At 37.5% G+C, this 19,247-nt stretch overlaps 1 protein-coding gene across 1 annotated transcript in view; it reads right to left on the bottom strand.

Annotated features, from left to right (window-relative positions):
- The window catches only part of IQUB (IQ motif and ubiquitin domain containing), a 30,109-nt gene extending 11,100 nt beyond the window's left edge, over nucleotides 1-19,009 (bottom strand). The window contains exons 1-8 of the mRNA XM_072399034.1: nucleotides 18,958-19,009; nucleotides 14,449-15,048; nucleotides 13,217-13,351; nucleotides 8,269-8,436; nucleotides 6,940-7,115; nucleotides 5,257-5,412; nucleotides 4,208-4,418; nucleotides 649-824 (exon numbers count right to left, since the gene is read on the bottom strand). Of these exons, the coding sequence (XP_072255135.1) occupies nucleotides 649-824; nucleotides 4,208-4,418; nucleotides 5,257-5,412; nucleotides 6,940-7,115; nucleotides 8,269-8,436; nucleotides 13,217-13,351; nucleotides 14,449-15,013 (1,587 nt within the window). The 5' untranslated portion in view covers nucleotides 15,014-15,048; nucleotides 18,958-19,009. The remainder of the gene's footprint in view (nucleotides 1-648; nucleotides 825-4,207; nucleotides 4,419-5,256; nucleotides 5,413-6,939; nucleotides 7,116-8,268; nucleotides 8,437-13,216; nucleotides 13,352-14,448; nucleotides 15,049-18,957) is intronic.
- Nucleotides 19,010-19,247: the final 238 nt, after the last annotated feature.

Consider the following 19,247-nt stretch of genomic DNA (forward strand, 5'->3'; position numbering starts at 1 on the left):
AGGGTCCACAGCAATTAAAAGAGAGCAAATCACTCTGTTAAAGTTACTAACTCTGTCCTATGTTGGCCATGTCACATAAAGTGATATCCAACACAATGTATACTGAATAGTTCCAATTCGACATTACAAAGTAATATGTGAATGAAGGAAAGCAGCAAGGAACCACTGCAACATTTCTCAGGTAACTAAATATTACTTACAATGACCAATACCTAAAAGGAAACCACTAAACATCCACTGACCACCAACATTAATAGATGATTTACCACTGTCCACAAACAATGATGAGACACTCAACATTGACCACCATAAGTGACTACCCACCACTTTCTACCAAGGCACCAGAACTAAAATTTCACTTTTAAGAATCTATGATCAGTCAGGTCATTATTGAAGTAAGAGAAAGTTGGTGAACCTTCTTCAATAATCTCTCCTACCTGCCTGATCGCTCTAGGTTTCTGGCAAAAAGGTGAGCTGCTTATGCGCAGCATTAGCTTTGGTTGCCTGGATATGCGTCAGCCTGGCTTCCCCTGCACATGGTGTGGGAGTTACGTCATCCTGGCCTAACTTTGCACACATTTACACATAATATTTACAATGTAGAACTAGGGGGCATTTTAGCTTCTTCACTGTTAGGATGACACATACCTTGTTCAGTAGAGACTGTATAGCTTTCTCCTGGTTCTCTTCTCCAGAATCTAATTTGTGTCTACCAATAGAAGAGATCAGCTGGGTTTCTTGTTCCAGGAGTGCACAGAGAGCAGCCTTTCTTTCAGCACCTGTATATTGATGGTTAATACGTTCCACCCCTTCTTTTCTCCATACTTAAAAGAGAACAAGAATAAACTGAAAATAACTTAATAAATAAAATAGACACCAACTGATACTATTATTAAATCTTGGGTTAGTCCTTGGGGCATCTAAGAAGATGTTATCCAAAGGCAATTAGCCACCACAAAGATGGCAACTGGTGCTATAGAAGACACACCTATATACATGCAAGCTCATGATGAGCTATACTGTTTCCAAGCATATTGTTTTCTGAAGTTCATAATATTTATACAGCAACTTTTTTTTTCTTTTTGCGTTTTTTGAATATATAAAAATGTTTTTCACCAAGTGTAGAATCTTACTAGTTTGTTTTCCTATGTTTCCAAATGCCCCTGGGTGTATTCCTTGCTTTCCAGACTTGCTAACATTTCTAGAAGCCTTTTCTCCTGGTTGTGCAGATATCTTTGTTTTTAAGGTCACTTTTTCAATTATTCACTGTAAAAATCTTAAAGCAGGAAAACATGGCCTTTAGAAAGCAGGGAGCTAGGTTGATGATAAATGTCACTATTACATTATTATTACAAAAGATAGCCTTAGCGAAGTGCCTTGACATATTTTGAATCCATTTTCAAAAAATAGTTGCCCTTCAAATAATAACTCCTGATTTGTAGTGAATCATTCTGTTTTGTGCATGCAAGGCTGATTTGATTGACACCTGGGTAAAAAGATGTAATGATATTATTAAGACATACAAATGTGAGATTTTTTTCAGATGCACACAGTACACTTTGTAGACTTAAACTATATTCACCTCTATCGTGAATGCAGACTGCCATGTGCTGACAGTTGTCCAGTAAATCCAGTAAAGTCCAAGGTCTCTCTGCAACCTACAGATCATGTTGATAGTGTTTTCCCAAGTATAATCTAAGGTTTACTTGTTCTATTAATACTGATTTAAGGACCTAATTAAAAAACGTGGAGAAAAGACTAATGTTTCGGAAACCTAAATACTGCTTTTATAACAGTATTTAAGGGAAATGAGAACCATTTTACCACTGGTAACAATTGCTTTGTTATAAATATGGTGAATGCTACATATAAACACAAAAAATGCCAATTATAACACTGGGGAACAATTTTAAAACAAATTTTTTGTTGACTTAAATTTTTAAGCTTATTTACACCAAAATAGGTATGCTGATTCTGAAAGTGCAGTTAGTTTTCTTCTATCACGTCAGTTTTTTTCTCTACCGCTTATAATAATGCGACGTATTTCCTTTCTTTCAGATCATGTCTGGCTCTCCTGTTTCTCATCATAAGTGCCTAAACAACCCTAATTAATTTTGTTGTATCTGTGGCAGTTTCCCCATTCCCAGTCAAAGAGCGAACATCAGCACATTTGTAGAGCAAGACTATTTGGCATATTTCAAAGTTAAACTTGGTGATCAGGATAAGTCTTGGGCCCCTCATAAGGTGTGCAAACAGTGTTTCGAGGGTGATAAGATGCCATTTGGTATACCTATAGTTTGGCGAGAGCCAGGAGATCATTTCAGTGACTGGTATTTTTGTATAGTGAAAACTTTAGGATATAACAAGAACAATAAATGTAACAGAGAGTATCCTAGTCTACCATGAGATATACACCCAGTGGCTCATTCAGATGAAATTCCAGTGCCAGTTTTCGTTACACTACCCTCTCTTGAAGAACATAATTATAGTGATGAACTAGGTGACAACAATAATGAAGAGTTTGAAATTGAACAGGGCTATTTTCGTAAGGGATTTGATATGCATGGGTTGAGTGATTTGGCACATGATTTGGGACTATCGAAGAAGGCTTCAGAACTCCTAGCATTAAGACTGCGTGAGAAAAACTTACTTGAAAAAGGAGCGAAGGTATCGTACTTTCGAACCAGAGAAATTGCATTTCTGCAGTACTTTGGAACTGACAGTGGCTTTGTGTATTGCCATAACATACCTGGATTAATGGAGGAATTGGGAATTCCAATCTATAACTCAACTGAATGGCGACTATTCATCGATAGCTCAAAGCGAAGCTTAAAATCTGTCCTCCTTCACAATGGCAATATATTTGGGTGGTCCCAATTGGCCATTCAGTTTCTCTTTGTGAAGAATATGTAGACATAAGGAGAGTCATTAAGTTGTTGCAATATCACCAACACAATTGGGTCATCTGTGTTGACCTTAAAATAGTATGCTTCCTTCTTGGTCAGCAATGCGGATACACCAAGTATCCCTGTTATCTGTGCATGTGGGACAGCAGAGCTCATGAGAGGCATTGGGTGGAAAGGAATTGGCCTCCTAGATCTGCCCTAAAACCAGGTGATCCAAACATTCTACATGAACTACTTGTTGATAGAAAGAATATTATAATCCCGCCTCTGTACATGAAGCTGGGTCTGATGAAGCAGTTCGTTAAAGCTTTGCCAACTGAAGGAGATTTGAAACTGAGGAGTTTCAAGTACCTCATTTTGGCATTTCCTAGTCTGTCATTTGAAATAATAAAGGCCGGTGTGTTTGATTGTCCACAGATTCGGCAGCTCATCAAAGAGGAACATTTTATCAGGACAATGTTAGAAGTCAAAAAGAATGCTTGGTTAATATTCAAAGCCATTGTCAAGGTCTTTCTTGGAAACACACGAGCAAATAATTACACAGAAATTGTCCAGAAACTCTTGGAGAGCTACAAAATTCTTGATTGCAATATGAGCATCAAGGTGCATTTTCTGCATAGCCATCTTTCTAACTTCCCAGAAAACCTTGGTGCAGTCAGTGATGAGCAAGGTGAATGATTCCACTAAGATTTGAAGGTCATCGAAGGACGGTATCAGGGTAGATGGGATGTACATATGATGGCTGACTATTGTTGGAGCATCTGGCAGGATTGTCGTAACACTGAACACTCCAGGAAAACCTATAAATTTTTACCTTAACAGCTTACACGATTAATTTTCAATAGTTCTACTGAAAAAAAAATGTCATAGAGTAACAATAAATCCTTTGCATAAACAAAAGAAATTCAAATAAACAGTACATTCAAGATATTGATTTATTATTTTTTCATTGTATGTAAAATTTGTATGTTTTTGACAAAAGTAGGGTACCCTGTATTGTAAAAACTGGATGTAATAGCAAAAAACTGGGGTCATTTCTGGATTCACCACTCAAAAATTTGTAAAAAAACAAGTGTAAGATTTAATTTACCAAAAAAATTTCCTGGTGTTCCCTGGTGTAATAGAAGTGGCAAACAGGCTGAAGCAAGGGGATCTTTTCAGCTGATGGACACTTTTACATATGGGATAAGCTGAACAACTCTTTTATTTTTTGTATAAAATAATGCAATTTTTCTGTAAAAACAGCCTTGTCACCCCTTTATACATGACGTGGAATTTGCATAATCTCTGTACATACTTACACTCAAGAGCATGGTACAGCAGTTCAAAATCTTCCTTAGTCTTTGGATTCATTCTGCGTTCATAATCTTTTCTCAACCTTTCTTTTTTCTCTTCCTCCTTTCGTAACTCCTCCCTTTCTTCCCATTCCAATCTCAGCTTTTTTTCCTCTCGAAGCTGCTCCACAACTTTTTTGGCATAAAATCGTCTAAAGTAAGTCTGTATTACTATCACCTGAATCACAAAGATTGTCACCTATTAATTTCCAAGTAAAAAAGGAAAAACTAGAACATTGCTAGCTTTGTTAATATGCCTGTGCCTTATTGCAGCTTTGCCACCACACATATCTTACTCCTCCTTCACAGTAAAAGAAACAGACAACAGTGTGGCACATTGCATTAATGGGCATTAGACATCCTAAACACTATAACACAGCTAGTTCCTCAACTGCAGATTTTTCAAGCTGCAGATGCTTACTTACTTGTCGGTACAGCCTATCCATATCCTTCACTCTCAAGTCTTGAACATATACCATATGATCTTGTAATCATTACAAATATTTGTCACAGGACTTTTTGGGAATGTTAGGAAAGTGGGGATTTTTTTCTATTCCTACTTGTGTGTCTAAATATGTGGTCTGGGGTCTTTCAGACAAACAGCGTGGCAGACTCCACAAAAGAAAATTTCCCAGAAATGGATAGGAACCAGAAAAATAGGACATTACAGAGCAAACTACGCTATAGTAGTGGTCACTCTAGATTATTCAAGAAAAGGTGTGCACCTTATTGAGGCGATTTCTAAAAAGACAACTTTTTTTTCAACAAAATTTGCATGACGTGTACTTTGTATTGCTACACTAGTACCATAAAACACCAGCTTTACAAAAATGTAATAATGCCCAGTAATATTGATGCCAGGTTCAAAACTACATGTGCTTGATTGCCATGGCCTCTCTGCAAACAAGTGTCTCGCTGGGCAAATATATTGGATCACCTTCAATGAACAAACCAAACTGTCACAGTTATCCATAGTCACTAACATAGCACACAAACTTAAAAATTGATTTACTTACTGCTTTCAGTCTTCTTGCATGATACTCATCTGCAGTAACATATTTTGAGGGCTGTATTAGTTTATCAGTTATATTTGATACATAGTAGCCTATTTTGGTCATTTGTGTGGACATTGTATTCCTTGACTGTTGAGTCTTGTTCTTCTCATTAACTGTCTGTGGAAAATAGAAACTTTTTATTATTAAAACCTTCAGGTTATATGCAAAATGATGAGAGAGGACATATGATACTAAACATAAGCTTTGTTATGTCATTTGCTATATATTTTTCAGAACAAGTTTTTTTAGTGATAAATGTAAACAAAATACAAACTAACAGAAAGGTTAGTGATATATTTCATACTCTGGGAAATCTGCTAATTACACAAAATTTATATATATATATATATATATATATATCACTTTTTAAAGCTATTATTTATGATCACAGAACCACAACCATACATTACAGTCTTATCATAGACAACTCTCATGGCTACTGTACCACAGGCAAACAATGTAGCCTAGGTTCAATACCTACTCCAGTCTGAGTTCTAATGATACAGAATTATATTTATAGTAAAGTGAATTATATTTATAGTAAAAAAACTGTTTTGTTTTTGTTTTTTTGTTTGCAGATTGCACCCCTGTACAAGAATGGGAACTCTAGTGATTAACCTTTGAGCCACTTTGTTTAAAATGGACCAAATTGCTTAATATCCTGCCTCTGTCAGAAAAAAACTGAGAATTTAGTTTAATTACTGATAGACAAACTAACAAAAAGTGAATAGGAAATTCTAGTTTCTTTTGTATAGCTCAGAATTTTACTATTATTACCATGTGTTTATGTAGCCCCAACATATTACGCAGCTTCATACATATCATTAGCTTGCCCACAATCTAAAGTGTCTGTTATAGTCATTTTCCTGTAATAGAATGTTCTAATTCATAGATGCACAATGTTACCAATACTGTTTTGTAAGAAATCTGGTATAAAACATACACAAATATATAAACACCAAAAAATAAAATACAATTCATGAAATCCAACAAATGCATTCAGATTTAGCTTAAACAACAAACACACTCTTCACATGACAAACCCCTTGCAAATGACAAACCCCATGCAAATTACAGCATCCCAGAATCTCTGTGACTTTTTTCCTAATATTGCTGCAGGTAATATACCTATTATATATGCACCACACCATCTATTGGAAGATTCCTGTCTTCAGGGAGCCAAGAGATGCCAGGTTTAATTTATTTTTGTGCGACTCAACACTACCTGCAGTTATGTTCATAAGAGTGGGAACCATAATGTTTAGTTTGTATGTATCTTAAGGATGATAAGGAGACATATGTACGCTAAAACAGTGTTTTGTAGAGAGAGTAATTATTTTATAGCTACAGAGTATTAAAAGGAGACTGTTTAGGTGCTGTAGAGTGCTTTTCAGAGGACCAAACCTAAAATGCTTGGAGAACTATAATTACCTTGTGATTTCACATCTTGCACTTGTGCAGACTGGACATTTGTAAGTAATCAAACATTCGTTTTTTAATAAATACCAGGCCAGGTTAACCATCATTGGTCATTTTGGCATAAATAAATAAATTTATATTCATTTAGCCCAGGCAGTACAAGCAAAATACATGCATCATATAATGCTTCTAACAAAATAAAACATAGCATGTTGCCATAATTACCTGGGTCTCTCTACAGAATACTTCAACTCCTCTGTCTGGTCTTTTTTTTGGTACAGTCTGTGTTCCAGCATGGTGGTATACTGCTCCCGTCAACTTGTGTCGATATCCACCCAGATATGGTTTGCGGTAGTTTAATCTTTCAATTTCTACTGCTATATCCTGAAAAGCATCTTCTCCTAATTGAAAGTATATAGATTAAATAGAAAAACAAATTCAGGTTCTGATACATTTATCAGTGACTAGTATGGTGCCATTTGACCAGGCCTACCTAAGCTTCAGTGCTGTAATGTTCTATTTTAAAATTCAGATTAATTTTAATATTGTCCCCTTACGCCTGCCAATCACATTTTAACTTCACAATAAAAATGGTAATACCACTGATTGGTGAATTGGATTACTGATTGTAGTGATTGTAAACAGTCATTTAGGCTGTCATTTCCTGAAAGTGATATGTTGGACGCCAGAAAAAAGGGCATATGGAGTATAGATCAGAGAATGTTTTGGCAAGAGCATCTCCAAAATAAAAGATCTTGTGGAGTGTTATCTGTATTCAGTTGGTAGTGCCTAACAAGAGAGGTCCAAGGAAAGACAACTTATGGCTACCCATGGCTCATTGACGCATGTAGGGGAAGGAGGAGACACCTAGCTTAGCTGGTGCAATCCCACAGAAGAGCTACTGTAACACAAACTGCTGGAAGATTGGTCATGACAGAAAGGGAGAAGTACAAACAGCTGCATCTTAGATTTTTGTGTATAGGTCTGTGTCATTGCAGACCAATTACACTGCCAAGGTTGAATCATGTGACTCCAAGTACCTACAAAGAGCATTGAGGGTCAGAGCTTGACAATGGAGTTATAGAAGAAGATGGCCTAGTCAGAGATTTATTTTTATATTATGTGGATGGCTGGGTTAGTGTGCAATGTTTACTTAGGAATGAGATGGCAGCAAAAGGCACTATAAAAAAAACAGGCAGAGGCAGTGTGTCTTATACAGGAGACCAGGAAATAGACAGAACGTTTTTGTCATTACAAGGGGGGTGGGCTACACAGTATTAGAAAACTGATTTTTTTAAAATTTGAGTGGGAGTAATTTACAAGGAACTAAAACACCTTCTTAGGATACTGATGTTGCTTAAAGATATTATTGTTGTCAGCCCTGAATTGGTGATTGAGATATGAACTACTGTAGGGCAGCTTTTTGATTTGCCAAAAAAACGGTTTTAGCATGGTAGGAAATCTACAAACTCGCTGTGTTGTGCTAAGCTACTATCATTTAGGGAATTGGAACATTACTTACATAAATCAGAAGTATTTCAAATGCTGTCATACCTGTTTGTACTCTGACAGTTATAACATCTGGCATGCTGTATTCATGCTGAAATGTCATTGCTTTGATTGGAAAGTTTTCAGGATCTGTTGAATGCATATCCAGCTGAATAGTTCCATGAGGTGTGATGCCAAGATCTACTAAAGTCTCTTGGTCTTCTACTGTCCGGCCTATGGTAACAAATAAACAGAAAACAAGTAGGCTTATAATGCTATTTGATGTAAAGGAATTAAAATAATGCTGAACATCACAGAAATCTAAAAACACATAAACATCATGAAGAACAAATAAATGTATCAAGAGCTTGTTTTTCAAACATGGGTTTATTTCTTGGAAGAAAACTGACCTCACCAGGTTACATACATACTATTCTTACTCATAAGATAGATGTTCTCAAATGCATTTGCACTTAATCAGCTAATAGTCTCTGAACTGCCCTGTGCACTGCTCAATAAAAATGTAATTTTGATGACCTGCAATTGAGGTGAGTTCTCAAAAAATTTCAAACACAGGAAATTATCATCCATTGACACTTACCCTTAAGCATGTTATTTTAAATAAATCTGATTGAGTTACTTGAAATAGGTGGAAGGTGAATATCACATTCGCTGGTTTATAAATATACATCCCTACAACTAGTCAGTTTTTTTATGAATAAGGTTTCATAGGAATAAAATATGTTTAAGTGCTTGTTCACCACTTTAGTTGCTTCAACTACATGGTAATGCAGCCACCTCCAACCATGTTTGCATTGGCCCAGAGTGGTTTATAGACAAAGGCACCTAATCAGGCAGTAGGTTGAATAGACAACTGCAAGTAGCCCTTAAGTACATAGGATGTCAACCATTACCTCTCTAGCATTGCAAAAATGTTCTAATTTCCTCTGGTGATAAAAAGCACTGTAGTGGTAGATCAAATGCTGGCCACTGCTGCAGCTGCCCTTTACCTTACCTGCTAACCATCTATGTGAACAGCCCCAATCAGTTTTCATCTACAATTGTTTGCTAAAATCTGTAATGTATAAACAAATATAAATCTATAATTTTTACTAATATATAAAACTCCAATATCCGGTCATATTACTGTGTTTCTCCGAAAATAAAACCTACCCCGAAAGTAAGCCCTAGCATGCTAATCATGCAAGGGTGAAATATAAGTCCCACCCTGAAAGTAAGCCCTATTGGCTTCTTCGAAGGGTGCTGTCATGTGGTACACAGAGGGATACCAAGAGGAAGGAGGGAGCAGAGAGAGACAGAGCAGGAGATTTTCAAAGCACTGGAGCAAAGGTGAAGAAATCGCAGGGTTAATGAACCTACAGTACTCTGGAGTGACACTATGACTAATAAGAGGTTGGTGGATTCTCTTTTCAAAGGGTCCTTGCTAGTTTTTTATTCATTAGCAGCAATGCATATGTTATGCAAGCGGGTGTGGACCCACTGTGCCACTGACTGGGTATACTCTAGAGGGGCGTGACTAAGTAGCTACCAGGTCTTCGCTAGAGCCTCTGATGGTGAGGATAGGCTTGGGCTGCGGGGTAACTGCCAGGTGCACTCCAGAGCAATCCCCAGGCCAGTGGCAGCTGACCACAGGAGTCAGGAAGCAATGCTACAGAACCAGGGCCAGGCGGCAAACAGGCGAAGTCCAGAAACGTAATCCAAGGTCAGGGTCAGGCAGCAATCAGGCAAAGTCCAAAACGTATCCGAGGTCAGGGTCAGGCAGCCAATAGGCAGAGTCCAAAATCGTTAGCAAGGTCCGGTACACGGTAAAGCAAAACAGGAACACACCTTAGCACAGAGAGTAACACAGAGGAAGCCAGAGATTGCTCAGGCAACTTCCTGTAGTAGGAGGTGCCTTTAAGTACCTGCAGGTTAATCTTTGAAGGACCAAACGAACCTGCTTTCGATGAGTGACCAAGTCTGGAGAAAAAACAAGAATATCATCTAGATACACTACAACACAGGAATATAGCAAGTCTCTGAAAATGTCATTAACGAACTCCTGGAATACTGCAGGGGCTTTGCATAGTCCAAAGGGCATCACCAGGTATTCGTAGTGACCGTCACGGGTATTGAAGGCGGTCTTCCACTCATCCCCTTGGCGAATCCTAATCAGATTGTAGGCCCCACGTAGGTCTAATTTGGAAAAAACTTTAGTTCCCCTAAGGCAATCAAACAACTCAGGGATTAGGGGAAGCGGGTACTTATTCTTTATAGTAATCTTGTTAAGACCCCTGTAGTCGATACAAGGACGTAGGGAGCCATCTTTCTTTTTCACGAAGAAAAAACATGCACCAGCCGGAGAGGAAGATTTGCGAATAAATCCTTTGTCAAGATTCTCTTTAATATACTTGGACATGGCTTGAGTCTCTGCAGGTGAAAGGGGATATATGCGCCCACGAGGAGGCGAGGAGCCCGGGACCAAGTCAATGGGACAGTCATACGGCCTGTGAGGAGGTAGTGTTTCAGCTTCCTTTTCATCAAAGACATCCATGAAAGCATGATAGGCCGCTGGCAGACCCTGGAGATGAGGTGGTACCTGTGCCGTACGAGGAGGTGGAACAGAAAGGAGACATTTTTCATGACAGAAAGGTCCCCAACGCAATACCTCTCCGGACCTCCAGTCAAGGACAGGTTGATGAACCCGTAGCCACGGAAGTCCCAAGAGGAGAGGATGTGACAGACTTGACAAAACCAGGAACTTAATTTCTTCAAAATGAAGTGTTCCTACCTATACTTTTACAGGTTCCGTGACGAAGTGGATGGATTCTGACAGAGCCTTTCCATCGATGGACAATATAGTCAGAGGCCTCTGTAGGCGTTGAACAGGTATCCGATAACGATCCACAAGGCATTGTTGCAGAAAGTTCCCTGCTGCTCCGGAATCCAGAAGCGCCATCTCAGTAAATTGAACATTATCTAGTGACAACGTTACTGGCAGAGTCAGAGGAGGAGAGGAGTCGTAGTAGGAGGTGCCTTTAAGTACCTGCAGGTAAACACCCATAGGCTGTGGAAAACAGAGGGCGTGTGTTACCTCATAGACAAGAAGAGACACACCCACACCAGCTCAAACACCAGAGTAAGTCTCAACACAGGTATGGAACCTAGGAAGAAGGTTACCTGAAAGACAGGACCGGGCGCCCGTGCCTGCGATTAGGAGCAGTGGCGCCGGCACGACCTGCAGTGCTAACAGCATATTTATTGATTTTTTTTTTTGCTTTTATATTGGTTACTGTTTGTGGTCAACAATGCTTGTTTCTGTGTCTGCATGTTACTCTATGAGTCATATGTTAATTGTCAGAACATTTTTTTGTTATGTTGCATTTGTTTGCTTATGTATATATATACATAATGGTATATATAACCATTATATATATTTTTGTACATGAATAAATACAGGTTTTTGTACATGAATAATTATAGATTTTTTGTACATGTTTGTACATGAGAAAAATAAGACATCCACTGAAAATAAGCCCTAATGTGATTTTCACAGATAAAATAAATTTTAACACCCTGTCTTATTTTCAGGGAAACACAGTAAATACCAAGGAACCTAAATTAGCAAAAGAAGGTGAGGTATCCAGCACAAATCTATAAAAATGTGTCATTCGTTTGGATCATTAAATAATCATTCATGTTACTAAAATAGGCAATTGATGTTTATTAACAGGTCTTTTACTTTTCTGAAATAAATGATTTGCTGCTCCTTGATACATATGGTATATAAGTACAGTGACTTCATCATCTGTCTGTTGTAGGATTGCTACTTGTGTATGCACCTTTGTAAATGTCTATAAAAATGGAAAAGCTGGATTAGGAAACAAAACAGCTTAACTAGTTCAGTGAATGATGATTCATGACAGACATGGAAAATATTCCTGCATCGCGAGCAAACAGGATGCCTCCTGTGCTGTTCTGAATCATGACAGAGCTAAAGATCCTGGTGTGAAGCAGAGGCTCCGTCTGATTCAGAAAAGCCGCAGGCAGCTACAATACTTGTTCATCACTGTGCTGCCACCTGTCTGCTTTGTTTTGTTTGTAATGTTAATATTAATTTATTTTTTTGTGTTTTTATTTGATAAGAAAATATGGTAACTCTACTTTTCTATGTTGCCTAGTATTTAAATAAATGTTAAAGCTTGTAATTTTAAAATGATAGCTATATGATAGCTACTGTATAAACTATTGCAGGTAGATATTTTAGTATGGCCAAATTGGCCATCAATTAAACTAAAGGTTGTTCCCATTAGGTTAGCTTTATACATTGTAAATGCATATAGCAAATTTATGGTATATTTCTACTGTGTTCTGCAGATAATGGATGGGCTGTGCTCTCTATTACTGAATGTTAAGCTGGAGGATATGCCTTTGCTGTCATTTTCCTAATCAATTACAATTAATGTAAAAAGGAACCTTTTATAAACTGACATCCTTGTGAACAAGCTAGTTTTCAATAAAGACGAAACCCTTGTGCATTACTGAGGACAGTCCATTGATGCCATATTCCACAAAACCAAACGGATTCTCTTCTTGTAGTATATAAACTACAAGGAGCCACTGAGGAAATTGCAGGAAAATGATCCTGGAAATCATAATTGTTGGTGCAAGAATGAAAATTTTCAAATTATTTAAATGATCAATTTTACAGAATTCCTTATGTAGCAAATGCATCTGTTTCTGAATATTAAATGAATGATGAGTCTCCTCTACATATAAAATGCATTTCATAACCCTAAACCATTCAATAGTCTTCTGCCATTATCCATTTTTAGTATTCCTATTTGAGATACAAAAACTATTAAGATCCAATATGCAAACAGTTATATAAAAACTTCAGATCCAATATGATTAAATGACAAAACAGCCTTTGCAGCAGTTATATTTTAATTTTGAATGAAACTCAAGCTTTCCTTTAAGGGTAATGAACAATTTATAGGACTGTTTTACATACCTTCAAACGTTATTTGTATGACTCTTTCTGGTATTTTCATCTGGGAGGCAAAGTCATTTTTAAGGTTTCCCACAGAGTTTCCAATTGAAAATGCAATAGTAACAACTTGACCAACAGGAACTAGCATGACTTTAACTAAAAATAAAGGAACAACATTATATACAGGAGCATTTTCTTTATAATCATCAATGTAGCTTTCTGTTAAATGGTACACTTTGTCAATGTACATAAAGCTTTGGTAAATCAAATGCTGAGCAGCAACACAGGTAATAATTGGCCTTATTCAGTAAAAAAGTGGTAATCCTTAGAGAGCAATTATAGCCAACAAGTAAAATCAATCAGTAAGCTACTACTTATATCAAGTAAACATTATAAATGTGCAAAAACAGGAAAGTTCACTGAATTTACCTTAGTATGAGTCTTACATAATCTAACATAATCATCCACAATAATAGTCATAGTCTTAGTAGGAAGGTGGTTCTCTTTCTCCCTCTGCCCGATTCCTACTTCACCTTGTACGTCATGCAAGACAAATCTAAATCTAACTAGTGACTATGAGAAACTTCCAAGTACTGGCAATGTTTAAAGCAGCCTTATAACACAGCAAATCACATGCAGCAAGCAAAGGCTGGGACTACCTAAACACAAGGCTGTGTTATGATAGATGGCCGGAGACGTTTGGAAGGTGGTGAGGTAACGGAAGTGAGTTGTTTGGTAATAGGTCAGTGACTTAATATAGAGGCCGGATCCAAGCGACATGACTATAATTAAACAAATAAATGAGCCAAACCAATACACATTCTCTTCAAAAATGATCTAATCCTTCCCTCGGGGGAAGTGTGTATGTGTGAGGAGGGGGGGGGGGGGGGTATTTGATGGTGTCTATGTTGAAGTACGCTTGAACTGCTTGGCTATCTTACTTTTTTTCTCCTATGTTTCATGCTTTCCAGTGACACGTGTTGGTAGGCTTTTGTTCACTTTAAGCAGGTTTGACAAATAGGACTCTGTTGTCAAACTGATGTAAATTGGTAAAGTTCATGCCTTTACACAAGGCAAAAAAGTTGCATACACTACATCAGTACCAATTCCTTTACATTTTGCATATTCACAGTAAAGAGAGGTATACAAGTAAGCATAGATCTAGAAGATAGGAGAAGAAATTAAATGTGAACAACAGAATACAACATAATATAACTTACCCACTTGTAAACACATCAATTAAAAAAAACTACCTGTTGCTGTTGGACTGGATATATCTGAAGATATTTTCTTCTCAAATGTATCTTTTTCTGTATTGGTTTTCTCCTCTTCCTTCATTGTAACTGAAACATCTTCTGCCTTTGTGTCATTTATTATTTGTATGTGGCCTTTCTGAGTTGCCTCTGGTACCTGCTCTGTTTCTGGTAGTTCAGCACTGAATTCTGAAGTGGTCTGATCTCCTATTTGTAGCTGCCCTGCCATTGCTGGATCTTTACCATCTTTTGTTGGTGTAGATTCATCCTCTTGTTTATGTTCCTTTTCACCTGACATATCTGAAGCAAGTGGTTCATCACCTGTGCCGATTATTTCCTGGCTGCTATGTAAATCTGGCATATCTGGACTTTCTTCATTGTTAGCATGCGATTGCTGGTCCATGCTTTGCACCCCCACACTATGATTGTTCTGGTCTTGTTCCTGAAAAGCTGCTTCATCTCTGACAGATGACACCATGTCTTCACTGCCATCAACTTCTTTATTCTCATCATCGGTTTGCAGACCTACATCTGTACTTTCAGATGGCTCAACTGGATGTTCCATCCTTGGTTACCAGGTTTTCTTTTTATAGATAAAATCTAAAATAAAGCAAAAAAATGAATCAAATATAGGAGTTCTAAAGTAGAATCACATCCATCCATGGGTATAAAGCAATGCCTGGAAATCAAATGGCCAGATATCTGACAAAGAATTGTATTCTGTAGTTGGCATCTCCTGCATGTACATTGGGATATTTATGGAGCACACAAGGCCAAAAATTTAAGCCAGTTTGCTAGGAAACCTGGGACCAATTTCCATGGTTGGCTGCTGCTCTCACTCCTATCTTGCTATTGTTTGGTAAGGACACACATATTACCTGAAGGCCAGCAATATGGATGAGATAGTGGAAATAGGTAGGTTAGGAATTAGTCACTGTTCCCCATTTTATAAATGTAAATTTGTATTAAAGAATGTCCGAGAAAAGTACAAAACTGAGAGCAGGAGATATTCAGATGTCTGGGAAGCTAATAAACTAGAAAAATAGGCATGCTAGTCAATGGGTACTTACACCCAACCATGCCTCTTCTTTATCCAAATACCATAGTAGCAGTAGAGAATTCATATAAGATGGTGTCATAGATAAGAATCCTGGGCATGCAAAAATTTGGCAAGTTGATTATGTAGTTGGACAGTTTAATGTTCCATCGGGGTAACATCCCTTATGTATATATATATTAATCCAAAAGTGTGGGAGGTGAGGTGGTAAGTAATCAGGTACCTTACTATCACCTACACAAGAGAGACCAACACCCTGCAATTTTTTCAAAGATTTCCGGGTTCTCTACAAAACATTACAACATGCATGAAGGTAGATGGATGTGCCAACTACAGTATGTATGTTTCTCTTAGATATTAGGAATTGACCACAGGCTGACTTTTAGTTAACTGAATAGGTTTATGTAAAAAATAAAAACATAAAAAAAGAATGGTTGATAATCACTTTGTTGTTGGCTGCTTTGCAAGCAGAGTTATTGGCCAATTAGACTGCAGCACCAAAAAAATTCCATGAGCATCAGGTATGGAAACTCCAAAAAAGAACAAGCAATGTCACCAGAAATGTTGAATATTATCAGTTGCAATAATAGTCAAAATAATAAAACTATGCAATTATTATTAAATGATTTGTACTCTTTTATCCTCGAAGAAGCCAAGTAAGGAACTATACACAGAGCTGGATCAGGTGACATATATACAATGACAGGCAGGTATTTTACAGATCCTATTATGCAAACATTTTTCTTTAAAGCCAGACAAACAACTAAATACACAGCTGAGATACATATACAAGAATTAATTTGCATTTATATTTTTATGTTGGCTAATCACAGTCTAAGCTCAGCTACAATGGCCCTGATTTATAAAAGCTCTTCAAGGCTGGAGAGGAAACACATTCATCGGTGCAGCTGGGTGATCCAGCAAACCTGGAATCGACCTGGCCTAGGATTTAAAACATTTGGTAACACATATCAAATTACTTTTAAGAAATCCATTCCAGGTTTGCTGGATCACCCAGCTTCACTGATGAAAGTATATCCTCTGCAGCCTTAGAGAGCTTTATTAAATCAGGCCAAATGGGATGAGCTGTGCAAAACAAATGTCCACACAAAGCCTATAAAACAAAGGCTACTGAAAATAGATCAGAATTTATATGATTGTGTATCATCTCTACACATAAATAAATATTCAAAGATGACTTAGAATGCTACTTAAAAGAAATGAGCTGATGTCCTGACAAGAAAAAATGTACCTATAAATGCAAACTAAATAACACAAATAATAATAAAGTAAATAATAAAAGAACCATCCTGAATAATTTTTTAGTCCTGATTCATTAACACTTTCTATCATATCTGTTAATGGTGATTCAGTAGCTAAATGATCTATCACACTTTTCACTAACACTCTTCTCACAGATGAGTCATGAAGTAGCATTTATAAGTTTAACTTGGTGACAAAGAATTTAAACTTAAAAAAAGGAAATTTGTTTTTAGACACGTGTACAACAAAAATGTCATAAAATGTCATAAACAGGTCACCCTCCATGTCCAAGTGGCAGAACTACATGTAAAGTGTATATGGCAGCTAAAAGATATTAACATCAAACAGTGTAGGTATGTGATCATCCATACAAAAAATAATGTATGCAGTTATGACATTTTCCCTTCTATTGTCCCCACATAAGCATTGCTTATATGATGCAGATTTGTATGTGACAGATTACAACATATGTATCCAGCTAAATATGAAAAAATTAGGATAGATAAAATTTTTATTATTATTAAACAGGATTTATTTAGCACCAGCATATTACACAGTGCTGTATATTAAATAGGGGTTGCAAATGACAGACAAATACAGACAGTGATACAGGAGGAGAGGTCCCTTCGCCAAAGAAAATAAATAAAGTTAAAGTTTACCCTATATATATATATAACCTGGAGGGGATGGTAAGTGCCCACACTGGCCATTTTGGCTCATGTACATGGGCATCACCAAACACTCTTGACCAACCATTTTCAGGGTAAAAGATGAACCCAACAGGTTTTTTTGTATGCCAGTGTTTTTCAACCTTTATAACATTGGGGAACCCCTTGAAATAACTTTCAGGTCTTAGGGAACCCTTGCTATGAGTTAACTATATCCACAACTCACAGTACAATAATGCAGTGGTTAGTAGGATGAATGCCTCTTACATTGCTGGCTAGTGGGAAGAATGTCAGCCAAAGGTCACTTAAACTGACCTGAGATTCACAGATTTCTCATTGCTCAAGGAATTCCTGGCAACCTCTGGAGGAACCATGGGTGAGAAACACTGCTCCATGCAATGACTTCTTGCCCAGTGATCAGTCTTCATAGGGAGGGCCAATATATAAATGTTATGAATAGAGCATGAACAGACAGCTATATTGCAAATGAGATATCGTCAGTCCCTTCTGCGCAGATTTTTTTTATTTTTTAAGTATAATTCTGCTTTAGAAAGTATTATTGGGCATTTTTTATTCATCCCTTGCACATAGTGGTTTAAAGATCTTTAACACTTGGCAAACAATTCATAGTTACATAGTAAGTCAGGTTGAAAAAAGACATAAGTCCATCAAGTTCAACCACTAGGGAAATAAACATATCCCACATATAAAACCCTATAAGACATAGTTGGTCCAGAGGAAGGCAAAAAAAAAACCCTGGTACAACTTGCTTCAACAGGGGACAAAAAAATTCCTTCCTGATTCCATGAGGCAATCAGATGTTCCCTGGATCAGCAGTCTCTGGTATCTTTAAATCCTTAGCACCCAGTTGTATTCTGTGCTTCTAGAAAAACGTCCACATTCCAAAGATATTTTTTAACATATCAAGCACTGTTTATCACTTAATAAAACCACGGAGAAGGATCTGATGGCAGTGCTGGCTGTAGATTTACATTAGCATTTATAGGATTGGAAATAATCCAATAATACAATCCATAGCCAGGACTCCTGTACTGCACCTTACACAGGAGATCTATGGCTACAACATTCTAGGGATTTATTAATGATAATTAAACCCCCTATATCAGTACATGTGCAGCAAAGTAAATATTCTGATGGGGCTATAAAAGAAAGGTCTGCCCCTGTATGTAGGTAGTTTGTACCATGTATCCCTTACTCATTGTATGACAAATTCACTTAATAATTCACTTTTTAAGTAAAACTTTACAAAAAGGGAATGTGTAACAGTAAAATATGTACTTTCAGTGCCTGGCATAAAAAGGTAAATTCGTGGCAGTGCCCCATGAGTGAAGCAATATTAGGAGCAGAGATTTGTGTTATAGTACAGGGGTAATAATAATAAAAACACTAATAATGAGGAGAGTACGTATGACAGGACTGTGAGTGTGCGGCACTTGTGTGTCCCCCTCATAAATCCAGCACTTCCTACAAGCACCGTACACCTCCATAGCCCCCGCTTACCGGCCCCGGAGTCCAGCCTGATTTGTTGTCACCCGGGTCTCCAGGGGAACAGAGGGCGGGCACGTGTTTCTATAGTAACAGGGAGGCGGTGTCAGGACCCAGGGAGGGAGGAAAATTACCTGGTGAGCTCGGTGAATTGTCACGTGACATGTGTGTTCTCGGGCAGGGATACACAAGCCTGGCTCTATGGATGATTCCAGTGTAAAAGTAAACCTAAGAAATATAAAAGCTGATAAAACCATTATTTGCAATCACATACAGGTGCTGGCCAAGAACATGTTTATGTTATA

The sequence above is a fragment of the Pyxicephalus adspersus genome, chromosome 2, assembly GCF_032062135.1.
Source record: "Pyxicephalus adspersus chromosome 2, UCB_Pads_2.0, whole genome shotgun sequence".
NCBI classification, from domain to species: domain Eukaryota; kingdom Metazoa; phylum Chordata; class Amphibia; order Anura; family Pyxicephalidae; genus Pyxicephalus; species Pyxicephalus adspersus.